This window comes from Pteropus alecto, unplaced genomic scaffold (genome assembly GCF_000325575.1).
Source record: "Pteropus alecto unplaced genomic scaffold, ASM32557v1 scaffold669, whole genome shotgun sequence".
Lineage (NCBI taxonomy): Eukaryota > Metazoa > Chordata > Mammalia > Chiroptera > Pteropodidae > Pteropus > Pteropus alecto.
In genome coordinates this window covers 100,521-112,502 of record NW_006442554.1, presented here as the reverse complement: position 1 = coordinate 112,502, position 11,982 = coordinate 100,521, and the positions used below count along the sequence as shown (strand labels likewise).

General features: G+C 54.6%; 2 protein-coding genes across 4 annotated transcripts in view; one reads left to right on the top strand and one right to left on the bottom strand.

The window, feature by feature from the left end:
* The window catches only part of PLP2 (proteolipid protein 2), a 2,906-nt gene extending 725 nt beyond the window's left edge, over window positions 1-2,181 (top strand). Inside the window, exons 2-5 of the mRNA XM_006922729.3 lie at window positions 660-812; window positions 918-1,013; window positions 1,488-1,578; window positions 1,775-2,181. Of these exons, the coding sequence (XP_006922791.1) occupies window positions 660-812; window positions 918-1,013; window positions 1,488-1,578; window positions 1,775-1,797 (363 nt within the window). The 3' untranslated portion in view covers window positions 1,798-2,181. The remainder of the gene's footprint in view (window positions 1-659; window positions 813-917; window positions 1,014-1,487; window positions 1,579-1,774) is intronic.
* PRICKLE3 (prickle planar cell polarity protein 3) lies at window positions 2,171-10,597 on the bottom strand. 3 transcript variants are annotated; one of them, XM_006922730.3, is made up of 9 exons: window positions 10,440-10,597; window positions 9,153-9,238; window positions 8,180-8,363; window positions 6,155-6,268; window positions 5,679-5,816; window positions 4,675-4,878; window positions 4,396-4,582; window positions 3,468-3,767; window positions 2,171-2,963 (listed from the first exon to the last, which is right to left on the bottom strand). In XM_006922730.3, the coding sequence occupies exons 1-9, from the start codon at window positions 10,479-10,481 to the stop codon at window positions 2,410-2,412; spliced, it is 1,809 nt and encodes a 602-aa protein (XP_006922792.1). In that variant the 5' UTR covers window positions 10,482-10,597; the 3' UTR covers window positions 2,171-2,409. The 3 variants fall into 3 exon arrangements, with proteins under 3 accessions (XP_006922792.1, XP_024896199.1, XP_024896200.1); XM_025040431.1 differs by having other exon boundaries at window positions 10,424-10,442; XM_025040432.1 differs by lacking the exon at window positions 9,153-9,238 and having other exon boundaries at window positions 10,440-10,596.
* Window positions 10,598-11,982: the final 1,385 nt, after the last annotated feature.

The window sequence follows — 11,982 nt, the reverse complement described above, 5'->3', positions numbered from 1 at the left end:
GTGGGGTAGGGCGCCCCACCTTTCTCCAGTTCTTCCTCATCCTTCTGTGGTGAGGCAGGAGGTCCTTAGCTATTCGGCTGCTCCAGAGCCTCGGTTTCCCACCCCCTTGAAAGTGGGAGCCGCCTTTGAGTCACTTGTAAAAAGGGTGCGGCGCCTTTAACCGCAGTCCTGCCCCTCCCATGTCACTTTCACCGCTTCTCAAAGTGGTTGCCAGGGGAACCGCACGTCCCGCCTAGTCAAGGCCTCATGCTGGCTCCAGCAGTGCTCGTGAAACACCTGGTGGGGCCACTCCCCCAGGCGGCCTCTATCTTAGAGGGGAAAAACGGAGGAAACTAAAGCACCCAACTCTACCCCATACTAGCTGGGTGATCCTGAGCAAGTCACTTAATGTCTCTGTCTCACTTTTCTCATCTACAAAATAAAGATACTAATAACAGTACCCAGCTTATTAGGTTGTTGGGTTAATTAAGTGAACTAATATTCGTACAGCTCTTAGAACTATATTTGGAACAAAGCGTGCACGCAGTAAATGTTTAGCTATGATTATTTGTCATCTTCCCAGTCCTGATAGGTATGTGAGTTTGAGACCCCTGTTTTCAACCCATTCCCTCAGCCCGGGGAGTTGACGGAGGCCCCGCTTCCTCATGTCATCTTTCCAGATATTGTGCCTGGTGATTCTGATCTGCTTTAGTGCCTCCACATCAGCATACTCCTCTTTGTCGGTGTTTGAGATGATCCTTGCTGCTATCTTCTTTGTCATCTACATGTGTGACCTGAACACCAAGATAAAGATCATCAACTGGCCTTGGAGTGTGAGAAAGGGGCCAGAAATGACAAGGCTAGGGAGGGGTGCAGGCAGTTGGGATTATCCTGGTAACTCTGGACACTGACTTCCCTCTTCTCCCTACCCCTCACAGGATTTCTTCCGAAGCCTTATAGCAGCCATCCTCTACCTGATCACCTCCATTGTTGTCCTTGTTGAGAGAGGACACCACTCCAAAATCATCGCAGGGGTAAAGGCCCTGGAGGCAGCTCCAAAGCACAGAGAGCAGGATTTGAGGATCCAGGGGCCATTTCTGATTGCTTCTGGCAGAAAGTGTAGGACCCACAGCAGGCCACATTTATCCTCAGGGCCTGTAGTAAAGTCTGGCCCAGGTCCTGGTTTCCTCCCAAGATCATCATTTACTGTAAAAGGCCATCCTCGTCCCAATACAGGACCTTTGTCAACGCACTGGAATGCCATCTGCTAAAACTTTGTCACAAATGTACACTGAACGGTCCCGCCTATATTTGGGGCCCACATGTGGCCACCCTACTAGGAAGAGGGAGGGCGTGAGTACAGTCTAAATTCCTGGCCTTTCCCTGGGGCTCTTTGGCTTCCCAACTTGGGGTTTTAGTCACCATCCCTACATGGGGCAGTTACTGGAAGTGGTGGGTACAAGGAGGTATGAGGCTGAGTAGGCTGACCAGCCTAATCCAACCCCCAGGTACTGGGCCTAATTGCTACGTGCCTTTTTGGCTTTGATGCATATGACACCTTCCCTTTGAAGCAGCAAAGACATACAGCAGCCCCTACTGGTAAGTGTGTGTGTAGGAGGGTGTTGCTGAGGGTGCTGAGGAGAGAAGGGGTCTCCTAAGGGCATGAATGCCATCTCTGTCCTTTATTGGTGCTTGTAGCTTTAGTGCCAATAAGTATCATAAGCTTCAGTATTCTTGTCTGTAAAATGGGCATATGGATCCAACCAATGCTTTCTCTCTTTTCCTTACTTAACAGACCCTGCAGATGGCCCGGTGTAGGTGAACTCCATTTCTCTCTGCAACCTGCAAATAACACCTCCATTGAAATGACTCCTCCCCACCCCTACAACACTTGCAGCCAACACCCAGCCCCCTATTGAGGTAAAAGTGCCTTTATTGGGAGAACTTGTCTTCCAGCCTGCCAATCACCCTCCTGGGTGCGGCTACCTTTACGGGTATGCCTCTGTCCCCTTCTGCAGTATCCAAAAGGAGACACCAATTCTGCCTGGACTATGCCCCACCTAAGCCACAAAATGAGAAAGGTGTCTCAGATTTCAGCCTCTAGACCCCAGGTTGTGACCCACTCCAAATAACCTCCATGTGGAGGGTGGTTCTGTGGAGGGATACATATAAATAAATAATAAACGGATTGTTAGATGATAATGAATAAATTAATCCTTTGATCAAATGTGGAAAATCTCAAGCATCAGCAGCAGGAAAATTGGGAAGGGGGGAAGCTGAAGTAAGGAGGCCAACAGGCCTGTTTTACACCAAATATTAAATTACTTCAACAGTACAAATGGACAAAGGATAGAAGGGGATTTATGACAGGTTGCGGGGTGGGTCACAGCTACACCAATTTGAGAATGGAGCCCCCAGGACTGCCTTGCCTCAGGCCACTATGCAATTCTTGTCTCTGGACTGGCGTGAGTTCCCTGGGGGTGGTGGAAATGGGGAATTCGAGGTCTCCATTGCAGTATCTTGAGCAGGCACCGACCTGCACAGGTGCGGGGGCAGTGGGATGCGTTCTCCTAGGAAGAAGCCATCGTCCTCTGAGGACTCGGAACTAGAGCTGCGGGGTGAGCTGGAGCAAGATTCCGAGTCCCACCCGGATCCCGAGTCACACTGATGGTGGCAGTGTCTGCCAGAGTGGCGACAGCGGTGATGGTGGTGGCGGCGGGGGGCCCTGGGAGGAGGACTGCGAGGCCTGCTGCGGTTCTGGGCTGGGGGCACACTCAGGGTCCGCCGCAGGTCTCCCTCAGACACCAGAGGGTCCCGGAAGCTGACACGTGGGGCGCTCTGGCGACTGAAGGCACCATCTTCCGGGGCCGGCTGGCTTGGAGTGCCTGTGGGGGGCTCGGAGGCGCAGCGGAGCCCCAGCTCAGGCATGGAATGGCGGTGAGGGGCCCCTCTCAGAAAGCGGGTGGGTTCCTCAGGGCCTGCGGCTGGAAAGAGAGATGTGGGGAGTCCCTGTATCTGCCCCTCTCTCAGGGGAGGCCTGTGGAAGGGCCTTTTCCTTTCCCCCATTGTGACTGGGAAAGTGGGGCAGGGGTCAGAGAGGGGCAACAAAGTGGGGAGTCCGGGAAATAGGAAGCCTGGGACAGGCTCTGAGTGGAGGAGCAGGACTGGATTGATGCATGGGGGCATGGCATAGGCTAGAACAGATTAGGTTTGCAATAGGGTGGAGGGTCAAGTGTTTGGAAGAAAGGAGGAGGAACTTGGGCTCAAACAGGTACAAGTTGAGGTAGGGGAGGGCTCTGTACAGGAGAGCAGAACCAGGGTACATGAGAGGATGAAGTTTGGGTAGAGACTAGGCCTGGAGTGGTTTTGGGGTGGGCCCAGGGATGCCACAGGTTAAGGGCTCACGGGGAGGGGCCAGGGTTGCAGCGCGGTGAGGGGGAGGATAAAGGACATGGGAGTGGCTGTGCCTGAGTCGAGGGTTAACTCACCAGGCGATGGCTCCGTGCTGGTGCCTTTGCTGGCGGTCTCAGACGCCCCCTCCACAGTAGAGAAAGAGGCTGTCGAAGCTGCAAACGGTGCAGAGACTGTGCTTGTGCTCCAGCTGCGGCGGCCTGGACCCTGAGTGGTGGTCTCAGACCCCAGGCTACAGGCTCTCGAACAGAAGATTAGGCCACGGCGGGGCAGGAAGGGGCGGCCCAGCAGGGCTCGCCCGCAACGACTGCAGCAGAAGCAGCGGTCTGAGGCGTGCCAGTGCTGGCCCTCATAAGCCATTTGGCCCTGGTCAAGGCCTGTGGGGATGATGGGAGGGGTAAGACTAAGGCGGAGCCTCCAGGCATTTCCCCACTCCTCTTGAAGGGGGCTCTTCTCAAGAAGAGGCAACGAATCTGAGGCAGGGTACTCAGAAACGCCCTCTCCCCCACCTCTCCAAAATGGGGCACTTCTCTTGAGAAAGCAGGAAACCCGAGGTTTAATCCTCACTGCAGGGTTCCTCAGACTTCTCTCCTGGAAATTGGCTGATAAATATCTCCTTCTCCTCCTCCCTTTCTTTCCCAGGGTGCTCCCTCCCAGAGTAGGGGATGTGCATTGGACTCCAAGATGTGGGTCAGGCTTAAACGTTAAGAAGTGGCTTCAGGTAGGAGACTGGAAGGTGGGCCTGAAGAAGAGGCTTTGGTCGTTGAGGCAGGACTTAGAAGGTGGGGCATGATCTTGGTGGGAAAGCAGTGGATCTTAGATCTTAGTGCCGTGTGGGTGAGGTTAGAAAGTATGGCAGGACAGGGGATATTGGTGATAGGAATTGCAGTGAAGGGTCTAGGTCTGTGGTGCTAGAGCTAGACCGAAAGTATGGGAGATAATGGTGGATAGGAGGAATGGGGGCGGGGTGCTGTGGCTCAGCTGTCCAGTGCCATGTTTACTTACCAATGTGCTCCCCACAGCTGTCACAGTATTCTGCGTGGCGGGCCTCATAGCAGGCGCAGCAGTGGGGGCGGCTCTGACGCATGACATAGCGCTGCCCTCCTAGAGATGCTTCACACTCAAAGCAGCAGAAGTGACCCATGTGCCAGTGCCGGCCCTCGGCCTCCGTGCACTCAGGGGAGAAGATGATCTGTGGGGCGCAGGCCATCTGTGGCTGTCAGCAGGGCCTGCCCTTGGCACTTCCCACCCTGCACTCCCAGCCCTGGGCAGAGAGGCACAAACCTCATCACAGGCTTGGCAGCGTGGGCGCAGGCGTTCGGCATGGTGGCGACCACAGTAGACTTTGCCAGCATGGTAGAAGTAGATGAGGTCCACTAGCAGCTCCCGGCACGTGGAGCACACAAAACACTGGGGGTGCCAGCAGGCACCTAAGCCTGCACGGCTGGCAAACACTGCAATGTCCCCACCTCCAATCTGCTTCCCGCACTGCCAGATGACAGACACTGTTACCCTCACCAAGATAGTTGGATGGGGATCAGCCAAGGCATGTGTCATACTTTGGGCCTTCCCCATGGTGGACCTTCATGATTGGCCTCATCTATGGGGTAACTTTGAGACAGGCCTTGCCTACATGGGGGATGGGGAGTGCCTTAGAAACTGGCCCTGCTCCTGTGGGAAACCAAAGACAGGTCCTATTCATTGTGGGTAGCCTCAAAGGCAAGTCTCACCCTTGCGGGGTTGGGGAAACCATAGAGACAGGCCAGGCCCATTGCGGGGAACTTAGCAGCAGATCTCACCTAACAGTAGTATCTAAGATCAGGCTCCACCCACCGGGGGGCCTTGGAGACAAATTCCACCCACCACCAGGCTCTAGAGACAGGCCCTGCCACTGTAAGTAGGCTCTTAAGGACAAATCTTGACCACAAGAGGACAAGAGAGACAGCTGATGCCCCACATTCACTGGGTGGAGGGCAGGAAATTAATGAAGAAGGTCCATTAGGGCCTCCTTAGAGACAGACTGCACCTAACAGTGGGATCTGAGGGACAGGCTAAATCCACCAGGGGGTCCCGTATACAGTCATCACTGGCCAGGGAGGCCTTAGAGATGGTTTCTGCCTAACAGTGGAATGTGAAGAAAAGACCCCATCTACCAGAGGGGACACTAGAGATAGACCACTAGGGCTTAAGTGGCAGGCCTCATCTTTCCAGGGCCTGGGAGATGGGCCCTGAACCCCAGGGCTTGTAGCAAAGGCATCACTCACTCCCAGAGGCCCTCCATGGCTCACCTCCTCACAGATGGCCCCAGTGATGGTCACTGGGAAGATGCGCACAGTGCCACGCCCCAGATTCTCCCGTTTCCTCTTCTGGCTAAATGCTCTGAGCTCTTTCTTCTCCTCCTCTTCCAGTGCAGTACAGTACTGTGCCTAGAGTAGCAGGGGTCGTCCAGGGCCCTCCCCTAATGTCTGTCCCCACCCCCCAACCCTCTCCCAAATTTCATCCACGCTCAAAAAGTTTACTTCTAGGTCTTTGTATAGATGGTGCTTCCTGCCTGAAATACCCACCCCTGACCTCCTTCCTCTCCCAAGGCCCAGCTGTGGTTTTGCTAAGAAATGTCCCCTGATTGCCCCTGCCCTTCCAGACCTTTCACCTCAGATCAACTCACCTTTTCTCCTCTGACCCTGCCTATTTCTTTCCAGCAGCCCAGCATTTGCCCAGGCTGTGCCCCTACCTGGCATGCCCTTCCTGTCTTCTCTCTCCTCACCTCACTGTCGTGTGGAGGCAGCTGGTGCAGCAGCTGCTTGATCCTGTATTTCTCCCCGGGACTGTTGACATAGGGGACCTTGTCCTCTGGGAGGCAGCTGAAAAATTGGTATACCTGAGAGGACATGGGGGATGGGAGAAGAAATTCAGACCAGGGGTGAGTTGGAATGCAGTGGGATGGTGGGTCTTTACTTCTCTGAGAAAATTAAAGTCATCAGAAGAGAACTTCTGACTTCCTCCATCTCTCCTTCCTCCAGGCTGGATCATTTCCGTCACCTCCCAAAAACATGCTGAGAGTTCCCTCACGTCTTGACTCCACTTTTTCCTCCAGCTGCTGCTTCACTTTTCTCCTTCCGTTTACAGAAAAAATTTCTCAAAAGAGCTGTTTGCACTCACTGTCTCCATTTCTTCTCCTCCAGTTCTCTCCAGACTACACTCCAGTTAGCTTTCCCTGCCCCTTCAGTCCCTGCCCTTCCTCTAAATTTGTTCCTGTCACGGTCATCAATGATATACACATTGTTAAAGTTATTGTTCAGGTCTCAGTCCTCATCCAACTTGACCCATCAATAGCAATGGACACAGCTGATGACTCCCTCTTCCTGGAAACGCTTTGTTCCCTTGGCTTCCAGGACACACACCGTCCTGGGTTTCCTCTTACCCAAAGGAAACCTATTGGCTACTCCTCTGTCCTTCTTTTGGTTCCTCCCCAACTAGCTGACCCCAAAATATGGGTGGGTCCTCGGGCTCAGTCCTTGGTCCTCTTGCCTCTGTCTCCCTTCACTTGCTTGAGAATCACATCCAACCTTATGGCTATAGATGCCATCTTGGGGCGAATGCCTCACAAACGCACACTTCCAGCCTTATGACCTCTCATTTGAGTTCCTGGGCAACATGGCTGCTCAGATATCTAATGGGCATCTGGATGCCAAAACCAAACTTATGCTTAGATGTGCTCCTGCCTTGGCCTGACCCACAGCAGTTAATCCAACTACCCTTAGGGTCATCTTTGATTCCTCTCTCTCACATACCCACAAACAAATCCTTTCAGCTCCACTTTCAAAATATAACCAGAATCTGACCACTGCTTACTACTTCTACTGCCGGCACTTGTCATGGGTCACCTAGACTATTGCAGTAGTCTCCCCTTCACTGGTACCCTGCTTCTACCCTCACTCCTACAGTCTGTTCTACACTCAGGAATCCTGTTAAACCCTAGGACAAATCACATCCCATCTCTGCTCACAACTCTCTTGTGGCTTTTTCCTCATTCAGAGTAGATGTTCAAGTCCCCTCCATGGCCCCTCCCCACCACCTCTCTGCCCTCACCTCCACTCTTCTTGTTGCTCACTCTGCTCTAATGCACAGGCATACTCCTGCCTCAGGGCCTTTGCATTAGCTATTCCCTTTGGCTGGATTGCTCTAACCTCAGATTTCTGCATAGTTCACTCTTCACCTCCTTCAGGAAGCTCAAACATCATATTCTCACACAGGCTTACTTGGGCACCCTATTTACAATTCTAAAATTTCTTTCCACTCCCCCCCTCTGCTTTTTTTATTTCATGAACCTTACACCATCTGACGTATTTTTTATTTAGGTGTTTGCTTATTAAATGTCGCTCCCTACCGGAATCTAGTTGTTTTGTTTCGTTCACTGTTGTGTCTGTGTCTGGAACAGTGTCTGACATGCAGTAGGTGCTCAATTGCTGTCCGTTGAATGAATTAATCAATGGAGATGTGGTGAATGGAGTGCTGGGAGAACCCCTGAGGTAAGGGGTAGGGCAGGGAAGGGGTGAACAGGCCCTGGGGAAATGGCCCAGTGATCACTCAGGGTTTCTTGCAAGTTTGGGGGGCTGACCACTCCTAGATCACAGACAGCTCAGGAAGACAGGCACAGTCTGACCATACACCCTATTGTTGCCCCAGAAACAGGTTTCCATCTGAGTGTGTGTGTGTGTGTGTGTGTGTGTGTGTGTGTGTCGTGTGCGCACCCACTGGAGAGCAAGAGTGGGTGGTGCCTTCTGGTCACCTGCTCCGGCTTGAGGCCAGGGGGCACCCAGGCATACTCCTCTGAGGCACAGCCCGAGTCATCATCGGAGATGGAGTGGCGCTGGAAGTCTGAGATTAGCCGACACATGATGCGTTCCAGGTCCACAGGCACCGTGTGCACCGCGTGTTCCTCCCGTGGGCATTTGCAGTGTTGGCAGATCTTTCTGAGGGGGCCGGGATGGGGGTCAGTTACTAAAGGGTAGTCCACTCGGACCCCTCAACAGCCCAAGTAAGTCCAACTCAGGGGCAGAAACATGTAGATTATCACTACCAAAGGACCCTGGGCCTGGGGGCGTGGCTGAGAGGAGGTGGGGCTGAGCCTGGGGACAAGAGGTGAAGGAGTGGGGCTGTAGCAGGAGTCTCCAGGCCTTCTCAAGACTTTCAACTCAGGGACTTGGGCCGGAGTAGGGGCGGGGCTCTGAGTCTGAGACTGGGAGTTATACAGCTAGGGGCTTACCCTCAGGGCTGGTTCTGGACATTGTGGGGGAAATTTCCCTGGAGGTGGACTCTAGCCTATGCCGAGGCTCTGAACTTGTGAATAATGCTCTGTCTGTGGTATGTTATGGGATGTTTTGGGTACAGGACTTCAGTAGGAGGATAGGGCACTAGGTCAGGGAGAGGAGTTCCTAGTCCAGGAAGGGGGATGGAGGTCAGTGGGCGGTCCTCAGAGCCCAGGACCTAGGATCTCCCTAGGGATGGGGATCAGGCTTGAGGAGGGCAGGTCTGGGGCTGTGTCCTGGGTGGAGATCTCTTGGGAATGGGACAATAGGGAATGAGTCAGAGGGTGGGGTTCTGAATTGGAGCAGGAAGCTCTTTCCCCAGTTGAGCTTACACTGTGGACCACCATGGCCCCCCTCTCCCACCGCCCCCCTTCCAGTCTAGGGGCGTAGCTTAAGCCTCTGGGGCAGTTCCTCTGAAGGCGAGGCCCTGAACAAGGCGAGGTGACCACCTACCTCCAGCCATGCAGCAGGAAGCCAGGGCACTGCTCCCTGCAGGAGTTGCAGGGCTGGCCGCGGTCCGGGTCCTCTGCCTCTGGAGGCTGTAGTGGGCGGGGTCAGACGCGGGACCCGGAGAGGAGAGGGGGCGGGGTGGAAGAAATCAACGCCCGCCTCTCCACTCCAAGGCCCGCAACTGCATGCTGGGGCCTGTCCCACCAGGGTAGCGCTGGGCAGGCTGGGACAGCGCCCGCAGCGCGGGGGAGGGGGACACAACAGAGGTAGAGGCGGGACAGCTGAGGCCATTTCCCTATATACTCTCTTTTCAGGGGATTCCCCTCCCCAGGCCAGTCTCAGACTCCCCCCCATCCAGCCTGAACATCCCCTTCGCCACGCCTGTGATTCTTCTAGGGCTCAAACGCCTCCCCCAGAACTCAGTACTCCCCTCATTCAGAGTACAGAGTCCCTAATCTGAGTGTCTTCCTCAGACCTCATCTCAGCCCCTTCTCCACCCACGAGGCCAGCAGCACTCCAGTTCCACAGGGTAGGGGTCTGAGACCCCATCCTTACTTGGAATCCACACATAAAACTCCCTGGCCCCTGCCCAAACCCTGACTTCACCCTTTCATATCCAAGGAACTGGAGACCCTCCTCCAGGACCTCAGGAGGCCCCTGATCCATTCAGAAACCTCACCCCAAGAAGCCTTGGCCCTTACCCTCATATTCTAGGGCTATTCACTCCTCTGGACCACCGAGCCCAGACCCCACCCACAGACCACTTCCAAAGGAAGAGAGAGATCCACCTATCTAGGAAGTCAAAGGCTCCCTCGCTGAAGTAGAAGCCTGGAAGCCCTCTTTCGCCAAATCCCAATCCCCTGACCCTTAGTATCGGGCACTTCAGGAATGTAGGACCTCACTTTTCAGTTCACCTTCTGCCAAAGTCAAGGCGGGGGGCGGGGGGGGGTCCTTTCCCTCAGAAGCTCAAAAGACCACTGTTTCATCCAGGACCCCAAGACCCAATCTTTTGGCCTTCAGAATCTCCTTCCATAATTAACACGAGAGGGACGCACACTAGGTCCTTGGGTTGCTGATAAAGGTGTGCGTAGAGGTGATCAGGGATCGTGGATCAACAGATCTTTACGTTCCTCCATCTACATACTTCAGCAGCCCCAGCCAATCTGGTCTAGGAATTCTGGGGATGGGGATTACCAGAGCCTCGATGGAGCGCCTCCGCGCTATCCCCTGCCCCCTCTTCTAGGCCTCAGTTTACCCCAGATCCCCGCCACTACCCTGAGTCTCGCTCACCGCGCGCCCAGAGCGGCGCCTCCGGGACCCACGCGCGAACATGGCGCGGGCGGGCAGGGTCAAGCCGAGCCGGTCAGGCGAATGGAATCCTTGCGGCCGTCAGGTTACAGGTTATCGCGCGTCCAGCCTGGAAGCTCTGTTCCGTAAACCTGACACCGGCGGGGGAGGAGCGCGCCCTGCAGCTCCCGCCCCTGGGCCTGTAGTCTCTCTGGGGCCAAAGGCGCCCCCTGCCTAGGGGTGAAGGGCACGCAACCCAGCAGCGCGGCGCAAGAGAGCTTCCCTGCCCTACTCCCATGGGCTCCAGAACCCCAAGATGCCACGTGGCATTTTACGGGACTTTCTAGGGCTTGAGGGCTTTGTAGTGGAGGAGGGAGGACTTGGAAGTGGCGACCTGACTGCAAGGGGTGGGGCGCTAGGGTACTTGTACTGGCGCTTCGTGTTAATTTATCTTGGATGTTTATTTGGGGGAGTCGTTAAAGTCACCTCTTGGCCCCCTCCCCACTAGTGATGTTCCGAGGAACTCTCCCCCGGATGAATGCTGTTAGAGTGGTCCTCAACTCCATGTAGCCCCATCTGGTGCTCCCTCGCCCCCATCAGACAGCTAGATCTTATACACCCCTAAGGGGCTCCCATCGCTTCAGAGCCAGGATTATTTGAGATTTATGGGGAGGAGGTTAAAATCACTGGCCAGGTTCCCGTGCCCTCTTCCCTTCTCTCTCCCATCTTTACAGGCCCAGATGTCACGTCAGTCCTGAAAAATAGATCTTAAAACCTTCCTTCCCTTGTTCCCATTTTTCTCTCTGTGGTTACACATCCCTTTCCCTGAGCTCAGCCCCAGAGCCAAGTGTCTCTCATTGTTCTCAGGCTTTCCAGTGTCCTGGGGCTGGAAGGAGAGGGGCCTAGCCGGGTCTCTAACTAGGCGTGGCGGGCCTTTCATCATAGGCACCGGGGATTTCCCGTGCTATTACCTACACCTCTGTCACTTACCTCCTCTCCTGGCCCCAGGGAGGAGTCGGGGAGGGGTTAAAGGGAATGAATGAACTAAGGAGTCACCCTAGCACCCTGCCTCTCGGCCTCGCAGCCTAGCCGGTCTCCCGGTTTTCCAGCTAGGGCGGAGGCAAGGAAATGGAGAGACAGCAGAGTCTGAAGAATATGGGGACAGGAGGGTAGAGGGAAGTCTCCCTGTGAAGTGTGGGCCCTGTTCGAAGCTCTTGAGGATTTGAGGACAGAGCTGTGAAGGCATGTGGCTAAGGGACTAGAATTAGAACAGAACCCTAGAAAGACAGGGCTTTCTGTGGCCTGTAGTGGGGCGTTGGGCAGGGTTCTTAGAATAATCAGCAGGCGAGGCTTCGCCGAGGATGCTGCTCGGACAAATCCACTGGAGGAGTCTAAAATGGTGAGGTAACTTGATCGGCATCCAGCAGGTAGGAGGTGGAGCTTCCTCTCACCTCCTCTCCCCCATTTCTCCCTTTGTGTCCCCCAAAAAAGACACACTGAGAAGGCTGAGCCGAATGGACTAGGTGGCTGAGGAGTTTATTTAGGG